The sequence below is a fragment of the Carassius gibelio genome, chromosome B22, assembly GCF_023724105.1.
Source record: "Carassius gibelio isolate Cgi1373 ecotype wild population from Czech Republic chromosome B22, carGib1.2-hapl.c, whole genome shotgun sequence".
In the NCBI taxonomy this organism is placed as follows: Eukaryota; Metazoa; Chordata; class Actinopteri; order Cypriniformes; family Cyprinidae; genus Carassius; species Carassius gibelio.
The window spans coordinates 33,015,792-33,034,357 of NC_068417.1; the positions used below are offsets into that span (position 1 = coordinate 33,015,792).

General features: G+C 36.0%; 1 protein-coding gene across 7 annotated transcripts in view; it reads left to right on the forward strand.

The window, feature by feature from the left end:
• LOC127988299 (dedicator of cytokinesis protein 3) overlaps positions 1 to 18,566 on the forward strand; it is a 170,445-nt gene that overhangs the window by 22,674 nt on the left and 129,205 nt on the right. For all 7 annotated transcript variants that reach the window (XR_008161612.1, XM_052590960.1, XM_052590964.1 and 4 more), the window contains exon 2: positions 15,967 to 16,050. Coding sequence is in view for 6 of the 7 variants with exons in the window: in XM_052590960.1 (XP_052446920.1) it covers positions 15,967 to 16,050 (84 nt within the window). In the remaining variant the exon portion in view is untranslated. The remainder of the gene's footprint in view (positions 1 to 15,966; positions 16,051 to 18,566) is intronic.

The following is an 18,566-nucleotide window of genomic DNA, read 5'->3' on the forward strand; positions in this document are numbered from 1 at the left end:
AGAAATGAATATGTGGGTACTTTGGTCCCTTGTGATTGTGCCTGGTGATATCATGACACTGCGGGATGAGTGAGTTCACACCAGAGGCAAGAAAGATATCAGTGTAATCACACACTAGCTTCTTTTACATGGTGGCCCATCATCCACACATGCTGCACGACTCTAACATACCTCGTGACACTACAAGACAAGGCTTTGTCCTCAGCAAGGACTCTGCTGCCTACTGCTTCAACACAAGATCCAGCAACATAGATCGTGTGATTGGAAAGACTACAAAAGGGTATATATATATATATAATTACATTAAAAGGTGCATATTAGTACCTGAAGTGTACACATTAGTCGATAAAGTATACATGTTACTCCATAAAGTGTACATACTGTATAAGTACCTGAAGTGTAAATATTAGTCCATAAAGTATACACACAGGTGCATCTCAATGGAATGGAAAAGGTGTTTATTTTTTTGTAATTTAATTAAAAAAGCCAACTTTCTTATGTTCCAGATTCATTGCAAGCAAACTGAAATATGTGGAAAAAAAATAGATTATTCCATTTTGAGCTTAATTAGTTTGATTCATTTTGAGTATAAATACTGGGTACCTCTTGGGCTAGTTTAGAATATGCAACCGCAATTATAGGAAAGACTACTGACTTGACAGTTGTTCAGAAGACAATCATCAACACCCTCCACAAGAAGGGTAAGCCACAGAAGGTCATTACTGAAAGGGCTGGCTGTTCACAGAGTGCTGTATCGAAATATATTCATAGAAAGTTGACTGGAAGGAAAAAGTGTGGTAGGAAAGGTGTAAAAGCAACAGGGATGACTTCAACCTTGGGAAGATTGTCAGGAAAAAAGCCAATTCAAGAACTTGGAGGAGCTTCACAAGGAGTGGACTGAATCTGGAATCATCAAGAGTCACCACACTCAGACTGCAGGAAAAGGGCTACAGCTGTCCCGTTCCTAGAACTAAGCCACTCCTGAACCAGAAAAAAAAAACGTCAGAAGCATTTCAGCTTGGGTAAAGAGAAAAACAACTGGACTGTTGCTCATTGGTCCACACCATTTTCGGATGAAAGTAAATTTAGCATTTCATTTGGAAATCAAGGTCTGAAGTCTGGAGCAAGACTGGAGCGGCACAGAATCCAAGATGCTTGAAGTCCAGTGTGAAGTTTCTGAAGTCTGATGCTTCTGGGTGCCGTGATGTCTGCTGGTGTTGCTCCATTGTGTTTTATCAAGTCCAAAGTCAATACAGCCCTCTACAGGAGATTTTGGAGTAATTAATGTTTCCAACTGCTGACAAGCTTTATGGAGATGCTGATTTCATTTTGCAGCAGGACTTTAGTCCAAGTGGTTTGCTGACCATGATATTACTGTGCTTGATTGGCCAGCCAGCCAACTCACTTGACCTTTTACAGAGAATCTATGGGGTATTGTGAAGAGGAAGATAAGTAACATCTGACAAACAATAGAGGAGCTGAAGGCTGCTATCAAAGCAAACTGGGCTTCATTAACACCTCAGAAGTGCCACAGGCTGATCGCCTCCATGCCATGCCGCATTGAAGCAGTCATTCATACAAAAAGAGCCACAACCAAGTATTGAGTGCATAATTAAACCTGCTTTGGAGATCTTGAACATTTCTGTTTGTAAATCTTTTTTTTTATTATTGATCTTTGAGAAAATATTCAATTTTTTTGAGATACTGATTTTTACATTTTCCTAAGTTGTAAGACATAACCATCAGAATAATAAAAAAAAAAAACTCTTGAAATATTTCAGTTTGTGTACAATGAATCTATAATATAATAAAGTTTATTTATTTGAATTAAATGCCAAAAAATAAAGAACTTTTCCATGATATTCACATTTTCTGAGATGCACCTGTACTAGTACCTGAAGTGTACATATGAGTACTTGAAGTGTAAATTAGGGTAAATTAGGGTTGTTTGTTTAAAGTGTTTGCAAACCAAATGTTATTGCACTTTTGCTCATATAGCACTACTTTTAAATGAAAAAAAAAAGCACAATACACTACTTCTGAATTAATTTCAATCACAATTAATCGCAGACAATCATGCAATTTCCTTTTTTTTTTTTTATCGTTGATAACAATTTGCTAAATGGGACTACAGAGGTTGTTGGGGGCATTAAACATCATCACACCAACCACATCTACTTATCTACTAGTCCGCTTTTCCAGCCTTGCTGTGCTATTCTAATTCAAACCTTCATTAAAATAAAGATTAACACAGTTGTTGTAAACTTAATGGTGGTGTCGTTAAAGTCATATGACCATGGTGTAGTTCATTTAAACCCTATGTTTGGCTTTTTACCGCTCTTGATTGTATTTAGGACTCATAATGTATAAAAGTTATTAATTTGTGAAAATAATCATGATAAACAAGACGAACAATAAGCGTAAACTTGTGTTGGTCACAGAGCTTATTTTCGGCAATAATCCAGAAGCCAATGAAAAAAATCTGTTGGGTTCAAGGACCAGAGGACCAGAGTGATGCGATCTTCCGATTTGGCCTACAAAAATACGTCATAACTTCAGCGCTCTATAAACCAAGCTCATGATGTTTCCTCCTCTTTTCTGTTCATTTCCAGTCTCTACTGTCTTCTAAAATAATGTCAGAAAATCTCAAACATCATATATTTGTTTTTTTCTGCACAAGTTGCCTGAAATAACCAATCCTATTTGAATACCAAATCACAAATGGCGAACATCTAATACGCCTACATCCGAAATACAAACCTGCTCGGACAGGTTGAGCTCTGGAGAGATGCAGCTCATGGGGATCAATAGCTCTGAGGCCGGCAGTGTGGGATCGGTGTGTCCACATCCCCTCCCCCACAACCTCTCAACCGAAGCAAAATTCAACAGCACTCAGTCCAGAAAGCTTGCTTGGCACATTCCACCTCACGGTTGACTCTGATTCCTGTAATGTCACTGCGTCAGGTGGGGTGTATTGACTTGTTTCACCACAAATTTAGCCATAAGTGTTAATGCCGTGTTCTCCTGCATCTCCAACTTTCCATTTTATCTTGGACGCTAAAGGCTTCTTTTTATTTCCATAGAAATGTTAAGCAAAATCAATCCACCTAAGGTCCTCTCAGATCTTCCAGTTGCATAATGCATGTTGGGAGTAAGTAACAGCACAGATTCGTCAGAGCGTCACGTGCACGAGCATTCGCTCAGCCTCTTGCAGCCGCTGCTGAGTGTCCGCGAGCGGATGCGTGTATTCTCTCGCTCAGGCGAAGCATATCCAGGTCAGTAAGTTGATCAGATTAACTGCTTCTAACAGGACCCTGAGGGAAGGTGCTTCCTCCTGTTAAACTGTGATCATTTGCAGTTTTTTGCTGATCTCACTCGTAGTAGTAGTAGTAGTAGTATCAGTATTTGGTATAGTAGAGCAACTTTAGGCCCACTTGTCAAATTAATTAAATTTTATTCTACATATGAGCGTTATCAGTAATTAAAACAACATCTGCAAGATAAAGCATGCTATATGTAACTGCCGTTTTATTCAGATTAGGCAACTTTTTACACTTTATTTTCTTAACACTTTAAATAAAATAAAAAATAATGAAATATATACCAGAAAACACAAACACTACATATAAAAACATTGTCTGTAGCCAATAAATAAATAAATAGGCATTTTGGTCCAGTTGTATGTTGACTTGTTTGGTTGAAGAGCTCCTGTAGTACACAAGTGCCCTTCACATGCAGTCACGACTGGCCAATCAAATGTGCTCTGTTTATACATGTTTATATCTCTATCCCTCTCCATCACTTTAACTCTAAACACACTCTACTGTTTACCTGTGAATCTGACAGCCTGTTATATTTGTGTTGTGTTTCATGTTCTGTCCATCAGAATTCCCCCTCACTAATCCAAGCATAATCCTTCATAATGCAGCCTTTGTTCTGATCCGTACTGCCATAAGACATCGCAGTTCGCTCAAATGAAATGGGAAGGGAAATCAATTAAACCAATCAGTCTTACCAGAGCACTGACTTTCATTGGTTAACTTATCGACACCTCCATGTTTGAGATTTTGACATTTTAGACATTAAAAGAACCAAAAAACAACATATATATATATACAAACAAATAAATAAATGAAGAAATAATAAATGTGAAAGCTTTGGGACTGTTTTTAATTTCCATTAATTTTGCAGATAGATATGCACAGAACATCGAGTGGGTTGACGCAACTGTTTCTGAGCACGGCCCATATGTGCTGTAGCAAAAAAGCATTTAATTTCTGTAATCATGCATAATTTCCAATACTCAATTAGCAAAGCTTTTGATCCCTTAAAGGGGAATTTGACTAGATGGAAGAAAATAAGAAGTGAAAAAACAAAACAGCACCCTGCCGTCAAATGCTTCAGCATCTGCTTTACAGCATCATTCCCGTCTATCTAGCAATTATATTTGCGGTCGTTAAAAAGTGATTTTTTTTTTAAAGAATGCACTGTGCCATTTTGAATTCCTCTTTTAACGTTCTTATGTTGTGCATCTTCAATTTGAAATCTCATTTAATGAGTGTCAGAGTTGAACTCAACTGCGTGCTGACTAGAATTATCACAGTTTGATTGAATCGGTTAGACGGTCACGTGGTTCAACCATATGGAGATCTGATCCCTTCCACCGCACAGCCAACGACCCAGAGCTGGCACAGGATGAGCCCTGAAGCCTCGTTTTAGGCTAAGAGTTGTTTTGTTAATGCTTTAGTAGATTTGACTTTGTCTAAAGAGCGTTGGCACAAGTGTATCCCTTCTGGCTTGGATTGATACTACTGTTTATGCTGTTTAGCTTGCATTTCCACTCACTTCAAGATGTATTTCCTTACACCTTTATTGGCATCGAGGGTTCCATGAAGAACCTTTAGCATCCATGGAAGTTTCAATTCCACAAAACGGGGAAAAGACCATTAGATTATTAAAATGTGCTTCGTACTAAGAGAATGGTTCTCTTGGACATGAAACATTTAACAGCTTGAACTGACTTGACATTCAATCATGAGGGTCTGCAGAGGTCCTCCTCATGATACATAAAATAAAAACAGGAAATTGTATCTTAATATTGTTTATGAGTGGTTTTGAATGTTGGTTACACCACATGACATTTGATGGTTGTACCGCATTACTTAGATGTTGCAGACACAAGTTTTCAAATGTTAGTAAGCTTTGAAGCAGTTAAAACAATATATTTTTAAATGAGTATAAAGCAGGTTTTCTGTAATTTTTTGACATTATGATATCAGTTGTACTGTACTGAATGTGAAATGCCACCCTAAATGTTTTCTTGTTAAAACACAAAAGTGGTGTTTTTTTGAATAGATAAAAAAAGCACATTTTCATTGACCCAATGAATGAATTAAAATAATAATAATATTAATGGTTTGGTCACATTTACCAACATCCAGCAAATTTTCACTGGCCAAATCAAGTAATTTCAATAGGAACCCAGGTGATCAGGAATTAAGTTGAGGACGAAAGATCCCCATGCACATTTTGCAGCGGTTTCAAAAGTTAGCCTCAGAAATTAGCCACACTGAGCAACAGAAAGCTGCTTGGTTTTAAAATGACTTCTCATTTAATATGGAAGACAAAACCTGCTTGCATTGGATGCCTGAACATAACAAATGCAGATTTTATCTGGACAATGTTTCTCATCCAGCTAATTAAAAAGCTAAAAATATACGCACAGTTAGACTATGCTACAGATACTGGAACAATATCCTATTGTGGATAAACATGTTTCATATTACAAACTATCAAAGGAAGACGGAATACTGTAATTTTGCACTTCTATGTCTCCGAAAGTTTTTGAATGGATGAATGTGATTTCTATGATGTTGCTAGATGACCGTTGGGAAGACTAAACTTTTGGCCCTTGTGAGCTTAAACTAGTGCTAAAATTAAAGATACAGTGATTTCTCAACCTGTAACAAGAATGATTCCTTAAGTCCAGGAAGCCCCAACCGAACAATAGAGGCGTTAGCCATAGGGACGAGCTGAATAATAGTATCCACTCTTTATCTCAGACCCACTAAATCCCTTTCTCTCTCTCACCTTCCCTCCCTCCAAATGTAATTGAAATAATGTCTTGATTAAATCTGGGACAACCTCTATGCAGAAATCAAATTTAATAAAGCGCAAATGCACTAGAGCTGTTTATGAAAACGGTACAAAAATTGAGTTGGGGGATGTTTTTCCAAGCAAAACAGAAATAAAGTTGGTATTAAATTTTATGTTCAGTCAACAGGATCACTGCAACCTGCATCCGGTACGAGTATGAAACAGACAATATGGCATGAATGAAGTCAAGTTGTCCAGTCCAAAGCAGGCACAGTTATTAACAACTTCACGGATTTCAGTTTTCTTCTGAAATCCCTTGCTCTTGGGCTGAATGACAAAACCGTTCTCCACCCTAATCCTACTGTCTCTTCTTCACAGCGGCTCTAACCCAGACAAGGGAAAGCATGATGTGTTTTTTACAATACGGCCCACCTCTGAGGTTGGGAGAGCCAGACTGACTGGTGCGCTGCTCAAAGTACATTAGAGTTTGATGGTGGGGAGGTCTGAGAGGTAACACTTCTGGTTAGGGATGGATTTGAAAACAGCTCTAAATGTGGAATGCTTTTGTTTGCAGCAGAATGGATTAAGGCTGCATTCGTCTGGCATTGTGTGCTAGTCCCTCTGACAGTGCTCTGGTGGGGAACTACTCTTCTGTTTGTGTGAACTTGATGAACTCTATGATCTGGTTAATAATAAAGAATAAATACATTTTAACTAGTGTTTGAAAGTTCGGGGTCAGTAACGTTTAAATGTTTTTGAAAGATGTGTTATCTATGTTCACCAAGGCTGCATTTATTTCATTAAAAAAATACAGTAAAAACAGTAAAATTGTGAAATATTGTTACAATTTAAAATAACTTTTCTATGCTTTAGATATGTTTTTAAATGTAGTTTATTCATGTGGTGTAAAGCTGAATTTTCAGCATCATTGCTCCAATTTTCAGCTCATGAACAGCTCATTGAAAGAACTATGGAAATTCCTTCTGTTCAGTGTTTGCTAGAAATGTGTACAATTTAACATATTTATGTGAACTAATTATTTGTATTTTTCAGGCATAATTAGCTAAGTATGGTTTGCTAGCAGTGTTAGTTTCTAGCTGCTTGTAAACCGTAGCTTATAAAGACACAAACCAGTCATAAAACAATATATTTTAAAGTAGTTAAATGCAGTTTAAAATAAACAGTTTTACGTACAATTAACAAAGAAATTCCTTCTGATCAGTGTTAGCTCGCAAAACAAAGAAATATGCAAATTTCGATGTAAATCAGCTCAATTACTTGTATATTTCCTAGCATAGTAAGCTAAGTCTGGTTAGCTAGCAGTGTTAGCTTCTAGCTTCTTATAAACTGTAGCTTCTAAACTATCATTGAACTCAGAAAACTACCAGTGCTTTACTTTCAATACAGTCAATTTACCCTAGTAAAAATGTAGTTAGAAACACAGCAAGTTGCTAACAAAAGTAGCTAACTCTGGCTACGCATCGCTTGAGGCCAGAAGAGTAAGGTTTTACCTGCAGTTACCTCATTCCAGCTTGCCTCTGTTACAATTACATGACAGAGAATTGTAGCTCTGCTTTGTATTCACAGACAGTATTTTAGAGTAGGAGTCAATAGCTCTTGTTAGCACACAAAAGTACAATGAGAGGTAGTTGTTAAATGGTATATTCTGGAGAACTAATGTCAGTGACTGAGATCTCACATGTAGATGTGCTCATTGTGTAGCAGATGGTATTGGATCTGATGTCTCTTTGTTTTCAGAGATTGGTAAATTCCCTGACACTCTGTGTGACACTTACCGTATAAACTGGGACACCAGGAAAAACTGTAAAAAAAAGTGTGTCTGGAAGTGCAAAGATTTGGGGCATCCATCTGTCTGTGTTCATCCTTCAATATGTTTGGCTGTTTCGTGGGAGGCTCAAGTGTCATTTACACACTTCATATTCACGCTGATTGTTTAACCCGGCTTTCATAAAAATAAAAAAAATCTCATACATTTTTTTTTTATCCACTTAAAGGTACAATTTGTAAGATATTTGCAGTAAAATATCGAAAAACCACTAGGCTAGTGTTATATATTTTGTCCAGCTGATTACTAACAATAGATCTAATGTTTTCAACTACTTGTAAATCATGAGAAAATTCCCATTCTAAACCTTGACATGGGGCAGTGCAGTCACCTGTCAATGACGTTAGTTACCCTTTGTTACTGCCTTTACTGATGTAGAAACAGTGTCGTGGACAAATGCTGAAGTAGCTTCGCGAAAAACTTCAACTAGAAAGAGATGCTGATCTCGCTTGTGTTTTACTCGACAGGTGAGTTGTTTTGATTCGTATCTTTACAGAAAACGTATGCTATTATAACGATCAACAAGATTAGTATTATGGGGCATACACGCCAAACGCAGAGCATCGCGTCTCTAGATCCGCACGAGGACGTGTCTGGTCCATAGTCTGATCGTGTCTTTGCATTGACTATGTGTGTAATCTACTCGCGCAAATCGTTGAACTCGCGTTAAATCCATGATTTATCTTTCTGCCTGTTTGATGGCCGTTAGCGGTTAGGTAAAAGACAACAAATCCCGTCATTCCACGCTCCTTCTTAGCGTCATCAAAGTATGCGATTGTTATTGTTTTGATAGTGCACCCTCTAGTGGCAGGTCCTACAACTTGTACCTTTAATCTGATGTCTAATATGTAACTGTGCAGCAATTTAAGATGAGGTAAAGTATCCCTCTGTACAACGAATTAATCTGGTCTACTGTTCAGCTGTACAAAGACTCAACAGTACAATGACATAATCTTAAATCTAGTATGCGACTCTATAACAGTTTATTCTGAGGTCTAGTATGTGACTGTACAAAGATTTAAACTGAGGTCTAGTATGCAACTGTATAACAAATTATTCGAAGGTCTTGCATGTGACTGTACAATGACTTAATCTGAGCTCTAGTATGTGACTATAATATATGACTGTATACTAATATATTACTGTATAGCGGCTTAATCTGAGGTTTATTATGGTTTAGTACCATATGCTATCATAGTCGTGTGTTAAGTCACACTTTTGTTTGTTTGTGTTTAATGCCATGCCAGATTCTGTGGGTATTTTCATGCTTTGAATGAAGTTCAATCCTCTGTTTATTCAGCTACCGCTAGGAAACAGGACAGATTTGGGAACCACTGGTCTAATCCGTGCACCTGATTTGTCTCACATTACAGGACGAGTTAGTTGTTGAAGTTTGACACTTTAGTCAAGGGTTTGTTGTTGGCAAGCACCTCTCTAACTGTGTTTTGTACTGGCAGTATTTTAGTACCAGATGGTAGCTTTTATTACAAATATTTCTGAATCAGAAGCTGTTAAATGGTAATTTAGACACATAATGTAATCCCATTTGGCACACGTTTCTGCCCACTGATGTCAGACCAACCTAGTCACACCCTCAGCTGTCACATGGACAACACCTGAACTGGTCACTGAACAGCATATGAAATCAAAGGCTAATTTACATACATCCTCCACACCTCAGAAGCTGTGATGGATGCAGGCAAATGGCCCATTTAGTTTATTTAGCGTGGCTGCAGGCAGTTTGCCCAGACTGAGAATGAGAGTCCAGAGTGTTTAGGTAAAATACACTTCAAATGAGGGCACAGCCAACACAATGTGCAACCGGTTTCTGTCTTATCAATTCGCTTTATTGTTGCCCTGAGGCTATCACAAGAACATCTTGCCAAAGTTTGCATCAGACTCTGAAAGTACAGTATTTCTCTCAGGGGAATCTAATGCACGATGCTGAGCTTTGATGCTTTGGATGGGGAACGATTTTGTGAGTGTTTAGACTGCCTTGAAAATGAGTAAACAGTGGTAAAACCATCCTTTTGGGTGCTATTCCTTAAAAGATAAATTAAAGTGGAAAGATGCGCAAGATTAATTCTTACAATGATTCTCTTCATTAATTATCCAACTTTTATTAAAGGGTTAGTGCAATTACAGATCCAAAATAATTCACTTTTTCCAAAACTGCATGAGTTTTTGTTCTCCTGTTGAACACAAAAGAAGATATTTTAAAGAAAGTTGATAACCAAACAGTTGCTGGTAGCCACTGACTTACATAGAATGGGGACAAAATACTATGGAGGTCAGTGGAGACTGGAAATTATTTGGTGACCTACATTCTTCATAATATCTTGACGCACTAAAGGAACACTTAAAAAAAAAAAAAAAAAAAAACGGCTCATATTCCAACTCCCCTAGAGTAAATAGTTGAGTTTTACAGTTTTTGAATCCATTCAGCCGATCTCTGGGTTTGGCTGCAGCTCTTTTAGCTTAGCTTAGCATAGATAATTGAATCTGGTTAGAGCATTAGCACCTCGATCAAAAATGCCTAAAGAGTTTCTATATTTTTCCTATTCAAAACTTGACTCTTCTGTAGTTACATCATGTACTAAAACCAACGGAAAATGAAAAGTTGCTATTTTCTTGGCCAATATGGCTAGGAACTATTCTCTCATTCCGGCGTAATAATGAAGGAACTTTGCTGCTGTACCGTGGGTGCAGCAGACACAGTAATAATACTCAGCATCTGAAAATAGTACCCATTATGGACTATTTTCAGGTGCTGAGTAAAATCACTGCGGATAGAAATATAGGAACTCTTTGGTAATTTTTTCAGCGAGATGCTAATGGTCTAATCAGATTCAATGATCTATGCTAAGCTAAGTTAAAAGTGCTATCGCCAGACCTGGAGATCGGCTGAATGGATTCGAAAATGGTAAAACTAAGCTGTTTAACTCTAGGGTAGTTGGAAAATGAGCCCATTTTCGAAAAAGTGGAGTGTTCCTTTAAACTATGTTGTACCAGAATTACCTTCTTTACAAGATGAGATCTTCAGACTCTGAAATTATTTGTTTCTATGGCAACTTTCATAATCTCAAAGAGCATGTGGTTTCATTATATAAATTCACCTTTGTATTTCTGAAAAATATTGAATAGCAAAACACACGGATATGTAATTAACAGATTTTTGCTGATACTGATAGCAAAAGTGGGTAAAAGGCTGATTTTGATAAAATTACAATGATTTTAAAAATTAACATTAAATGTAAAGGTCTTTATATAAATATATATTAAGATTATATATAAATTATATATATATATATATATATATATATATATATATATATATATATATATATATATATATATATATATATATACACACACACACACACACACACACACACACACACACACACACACACACACACTTGGACTGAACCATACAATTATTCAGTTATTTTAACGTTTTATTAAATTTATATTTGTTTTAATTTAAATTATCTTTAATTGTTATTATAAAAGTTACTTTGGCGTTAATTATTTATTGCAATTGCAAAATAAACTGTTTTTTATTATTTAAAAGATGAAGTTTAACTTCCAGCATACTATGTTTGAACTTATTATTATAGCATACCACATAATTCTAATACAGTATAGACATTTTCCAGTATATACTAAGCTGAAAATATGGAGTAAACTGTATGTTACTGTTCTAAATGAAAATTCCTAATTGCTTAGGATATGCAACTACTGTATATACTGCATACAATATATATATATATATATTTAAGAAATTATGCAACATAGCATGCTGCTACATTGCTTTGGCTCTGTTTTATATTGCACATTTAGACAGAGAAACTTAGCATACTATGAACAGTTTTCATAATATGCACTGCAGAAATAGTATGGCTGCTGAGGCAGTATGTTATTCTGAACAGTCTCTGTGAGGTTTAGGAGGAGAGATGTTCTCTTATTAAGCAGGCTGCCATCTAGTGTTTAATAGATTGAGTGCAGTTTTAATGACAGACAGCAAAATGCCTCTGTAAATCAAATATAGGGAACGTGGTTGTTTCGCTGCGTTTCCATTCGAGTGCCTGTAATATCCTTCAGTAAAACAGAGCAGAAAAAAAACTGCTACACTTCCATAAACCCAGATTTATTAGCATTTTCTGCTTGTTTGTTTAGCAGATTATTGAGACACGCATATAAAACCTGCCGGCATGGTTCCATTTGGCTTGCCGTTTGTTTATTTGGCATGACAGGAAAAAAATTCAGAATGGCAGGAAGAGGTGCAGCCCTACGGGCACCAGCGGCCACCATCCATTTAATGAGAGTGTTTGTATATAGATGCCACATGCAAATGTCTTAATTTAGCCTATAGTGTTAGCATAATACATGCAGATTGAAAGCTGATTCATTACTGGACAAACATCAAGTGTATCTATACTGTCTTCTGTCTGTTTGCAGACACTCTTGGGTTGGTTTACTGACCTGCTTCCTCCGCTAAGGGTTAACTTGCCCTCAGCTAGCATGTCTGTTATAACATCCCTGTGAAATCACACACACATGCGTCTCAAAGGGTAAAACTCTTTTTGCCAGCAGGCACCACAAAATGCTAATTTGACAGGCTATTTGCCTTAATTGAAATGTAATTTCCTCTCAGGATTCCTTTCCTCCTCTTCGTCTGTCTTCTCTTATGTTATCAACATTTTTCTGTTTAATTATTTTTATTATTATTCCTGCTAGTTTGGTTATAAAACAGTTAAAGTATGTATGACGTGTTGCAAGTTAGCACTGGCTAGCAGCTGTGTACATCACACATGGTTGGTATACTTAACAATGTTTTGATGCCTGAGATGTTAAGTGGCTATTTGTTGTGTAGCAAGTTAGCATTGGTTAGGCTAGTAGCTAATATGTCTCATTTTATACTCGACAACAATGCTGTAGTGTCTATTTTTGAATGTTAAGTGTTTATTTTTGTTGTGTTGCAAGTTAGCATTGGTTAGCCTAGCAGCTGTGTATTTCTCAGGTGTTTTTTTTTATTTATTTAGATATGATGTGTCCTGCATGATTTGCTCTAGACATCTTGGCGACCTGAATATTAACTGGATAGCATTTTTAATTTGTTTTACAGCATTAGGGCCATCACAGTGCCATTTCTGATGCAATTAATAGTGTTCCATATTCAAGACACATATTGTTTATGTTGTCCCGCCTTTTAGTGGGATTAATTCATGAATTGCTCTTTTAATAGCTATTGAATTATTCACTAAATGCAGACCTCTGGCGGCAGTCACATGTTTTTGTGGAAACTGCAGAGGGAGCCTTCTAACAAGCATTCAATTTTTAGATCTTTGAAAATAAATAACAAATGGTACAATGTCATCAGAAATAGGTAAATGAACATGACAAATCATGAAAGACTTTTTTTTATATATATAGTGGAAATCGTCTTTAAAAAGGTTTACTCAGATACCATATTTTGTTATGAAACTTCATTTTACTTATAAAATCAGTTATAGCTATTATAACGTATGCATGATTTCCTTCAAATAGAACTATCATTCAACTCCTGATCCAATGAATAAGGATTATGCTATATACAAATAAATGTATGCAACATGCAATATCACATTTGTCATCTAAACCATTGTCTATTCCTGGAGCAGCAATGTAACCAGTTCCATGGTAACACTGTGAACAGTTTGTTTCTAGAGCAGACGTGGATATCAATTTGGGATTGTGAGAAGCCTGTCTGTGTACAGCAGCAAAACAAGCCAGGCAGGATCATGTTGCACAAATACAGATGGATTCAGAAAAATTACTTCGCTTTGTTCCAGGCATTTCAGCTGGTCTGCCTGTCTGACCATTATAATCCCATCCTTATATAATGAAATGGCCAACGGATGGCTTATTTTCCCATTTGGGGAACGGAATAAACCGCATTTATATGTGGACTAAGGAGTGGGTTTATTTTAAGAATGTGCTTTGTACAAAAATATCCCTTAAGAGACATATCTATTTACACACATGCTCAATTTTGCTTCTTAAAGTTAATATGAATAGCCATTTGCTAGTTCTGTAATGTGATGTATTTCCCGAGTGAAATGGCAAAATTCAAGTCTACATCTTATCCTTCTGGAATGGATTGGATGGTGAAAGAAAACCAGAGAAGCAAGAGCAAATTGTTTTATTTTTATAATATAATATACGTTAATAGTTAAAAATAAGACTAGCAATGTGTTTTAAGAAAGTAATTTTCAATGTCATGTTGACTTTAAAAAGTGTTTTTCCCATGTGATCTTATGTCGCAATGGTAACGGAAGAATGTCTGCTCTTGGAAAGCTAGAATCAGCGAAGCTCTCAGGCGCATGAGCTTTCTCATCAGCATGGATTCGGTAATTCCCTGGGATACTCGGTCCAGGTTACCATGGCGATTCAGAATATCTCTGCATTTAAAACCGCACATGTCCATTCTAGCTATTCTGGAATGCATTCATTGAAAATAAATCCTATTATTTCCACTGCGCTGCTCAACCCATCTGCACTGTAGGGGCACCATGGTACCATATACTGTGCTACTGAATCATTATTAGATATATCCTAAATAAAGAAGAATATATATATAATTATGTTATCAGCATAATAATTTGAGTGGAATTTCAAATAAAACTTTAAAAATGTCTGTATTTTGTTTTTACAACCCTACAGTGGTGGCTGATACAAAGTTATCCCACTGTTTATGGAGTAATAATAACAGTATAGTAACTATATTTTGATAGAAAATGCAGTTACCAGGCAAGAAAACAATGTGCCACCCAAAAAAAAAAAAAAAAAATTGATGTACTGAACCCAGCGGCAAAAGCATGGAATACAGATGACCTGAATATGATAGAAGCTTTGTCTTTTTTCTTTGGCTTATCCCTGAACAACAGCATAAATTCCAGTATCCAGCGAATCTAGAACTGAGCCTAATATCACCATTTGAAAAATACATGTATGGAGAACATGCTATGGAAAGCCAACAATTATTAATCTCTGTTTGGTTTGCATTTAGTGATGTGTTTTAATTGTGTAGAGTTCCCCAATTATATATTTTGGAATATTGTACTTGTTTTGTATTATATAATGTAATATATTGCTTAATATGGAAGGTCAACTTGTAAGTAGACTATTTGTAGGTGGGTTTCCTACAAAAAAGTTAAAATATTATGTCTCTGAGGTGAATCGAAGCTCGTTTCCACCACAGAATAAAAATAATTGAACAAATTAATAGAAAGATAACTGTGATAACTTTTTATTTCCCAATTCTGACTTTTCTCTCACGATTGCAAGTTTTTATCTCGCAATTCTGACTTTGGAACACGCAATTGCAAGTCAGAATTGTGAGATATAAACTCGCAATTGTAAGAATCCAGTTATTGTTTTTCCCCCTCCGAATTGGACTAGATAATTTGAAAAAACAAATTTATATCTCACAATTCTAAACAAAAATATCTGAATTGCTAGAATTATGGGATATAACCTCAGTGTTGCGAGTTTATATGACACAATTGTCAGAGAAAAGTCAGAATTGCGAGTTTATATCTTTATATTTATGATTCATGATTCTGACTTTATAACTCACAATAGCTTGAATGTATATCTCACATTTCTGAATTGCAAAATGTTAACTAACAATTGTGGGAAAAAAAAGTGAATTGTGTGGTAAAAAGTCACAGTTACCATTTTATTTTTTCCATTGAGTGGTTGAAACAGGCGTCCATAGCGGCGTTATAAACACATTGCTATGTTTTTTTGAGTATTATGACCAGCCTAACTCAACCAATAGCATGAGTTGGGGGCAGGGCCTTCTAACCAGTGGCAGACTGGGGGAGTGTTTGTGAATTCTGTTCAGGAGGGTGGTTGTGCAGAAAATACATCGCTTTAAACATCAAATTGTTTTGTGGTTTTATTTACAATTAATTGTGTCTGAACATTTTCAATAAGCATCTAACTCATTTTTCTCTTCTCTTTTTTTCTTTTCTCAGTGGTCTGTAGTTTCCGCGGATCAGTATCACTTGGTCTGACTCTAGAGCTTGGAGAAACGGTTCACATCCTTGAGAAATGTGAAGGTAAGTCATTCTCTAGAAGTATAGTAAAACTTTTAAGATTATGTTTTTGGAAGCATATGTTTTTAAACTGGTAAAAACATATATATATATATATATATATATATATATATATATATATATATTTTTTTTTTTTTTTTTTTCATTGAAAATGTAAGTTACTAATAACCTTAATTTTTTTGATCCCCAAATATAGTTGCAATGGGGTGGAACATTTCTGTTACATTTCCATAAACTTTCCAAAAATCCCTGGAATATTCACAAAAAAAAAAAAAAAAAATCCTGGAAAGTTTCCAAAATTTCTGGAATATTTCCGAAATTTACTGGACAAGTTCCACCTTTTTGCAACCCTTACTTTATTGTCCTACAGAGTGACAGCCCAATGTATTATTTATTCTTTTTCAAATTATGTTTTACATTCTTTTTAAACGATTATTTAATTTCCATGTTTGTTTCTAAAAACAAAACAAAACAGTGGAGTCATGGACGAACCATTAAACAGTATTGCCATGTTGACAAAAATGATAAAATGCACAGATACTTCATTTGATGACCTATGGCGGTTATAAAACATTTTACCTAAGGTTAGAAATGACCATTAAAATACAATTTCAAGCCCTTTTGTGTAACCTCTTCATGGAAACTGCCAAGAGATATATCAACATTTTCCACCCACTCTTAGTTTGGTACGAATTGAATATTATAAGACAAATACGCCTGTCTCTGCGTTTTTTGCTCAGTATGTAACTTGTGCTGCCGGCAGTCTTTAGCAACAAGAATAATTCTGAATACTTAAATGTAACCAAGAGACTTTCAAGACAGATTTTCAAGGCACCTCTAGGGTCATCATGTAACTGCATTTCAGCCTACAGAGCAGAAATGCATGTTTTATTAGCATATGTTTAGAATCAGGTAGACTTTAAGAGGACTAAAGCTTCTTTAAAGTTAGAGGTTTAATAAGTTTGGTTTCATTTCAGGACTTTTTCAACAGCACTATTAGCTAGCTTTAACTTATGGTTACCTCCATTCTACAGATGCAGTTAATGGGATTTTGTGCTTATTTCAGGACAAGGGCTTTATTCATATGAGCCTATCATCGATTGCTTAGATGAAAGCTGTACATCGGCACACTGGCCTGAATGTGTCGGCTCGCTCAGATAACGGGACTGACCATTTGATATTAGGCGTTGCACATCGGTCCTCCAGTATTGATCAAGAGTTCATTCAGTTTTTTCCATGAGTAATCTTCCTTTATCAGGAAAACTGTGAGAATAATTACATGAAGCAAGATCTTCTAGATCCTGATTGTCTCCCTTAGGCTTTATACATTTCGCAAGTCACCTTTTGTATGATTAATTTCTTCTCAAATCAGTTTACTTTTGAGACTAGCTTTATCTCACAGTGGAAATGTTATTGCTTTTTCAATAGCTCTAGATACTTTCTCAGTTTTTTTACATACTGTAATAGAATAGAGTGGCTAAATTCAGTGTGGACCGTTCAGATCATTTGGTTTTGAAAACATTTAATGAGAAAGTTCATACTGAAATCTGATCTTCCGTTTGACTTATATTTGCAAACTTTGGTTTATTGACTGATCTAAGTCAGTCTAGATGACAGACAGTGACTTGAACAAAAAAAAATAAAAAATATATATATATATATATATATATATATATATATAAGTATATATATAAAATACTTTAAGGAAAATTCCAAAAAAAAAAAAAAAAACTTTTGTGGAGAAAATGTCTGTTATTGATTTCTCTCTATATGCGCATTATTGAAAAAAGTAGCTTATTACAAACTTGTGTCCACATGTTAATACAATTTGAATTTAAACGTAATTTAGAAATGCAATGAACACAGATTCGCTGCCAGGTAACAGAGTTTTCATAGATTTTAGTTTCAGCCCCCTCTGGGTCTTGAAAGAAAAGTGGCTTAGTTTCAGAGTGTCGCAGTTTAAAGGTCAGTAATAAAAAATGCTCGTTCCCAAGGGCTGTCATTGGTTGTGGCTACAGCCTGATGTTCAGAGCCCGCAGGCAAAGAGTGAGAGACGCATGCCGCATTGTACCTCAGCCAGTGAATTACAGCCTTTTAAAGGAGAAAGAAATATGTTTCAGTCTGCAAAAGTGGCAAAACATAAAACCCTGCCATTCAACCTCAGGTGTTTGACTGGTAGTCTTGGGTGCAGTTTTTCTGCTTATTATAAAGTCAGTTTCTGACTGTTTTTGGGACTGCAGTTGGTGCTCCATAATAAAAATCACAGTCTACTTTTATTCTGTAGAAATAGCAACTTGAACATTCTTTAGAATTTCTCCTTTCATGTTCAAAGAAAACTAGAAATGCGTATGGATAGACAAACAGATTGTGTGTATTGGGCAGTTGATTAGCTGCAGGTCACCAGGTGAGGTGACAGTTTTGGCTTTGGCCTCAAGGGCTGAGATAATCAGTGCTCAGATTCATGGGGTTAGCAGTTTGCTGTACTTATTGATTATTTTGCTGCAGTGCCATGCTTTTGA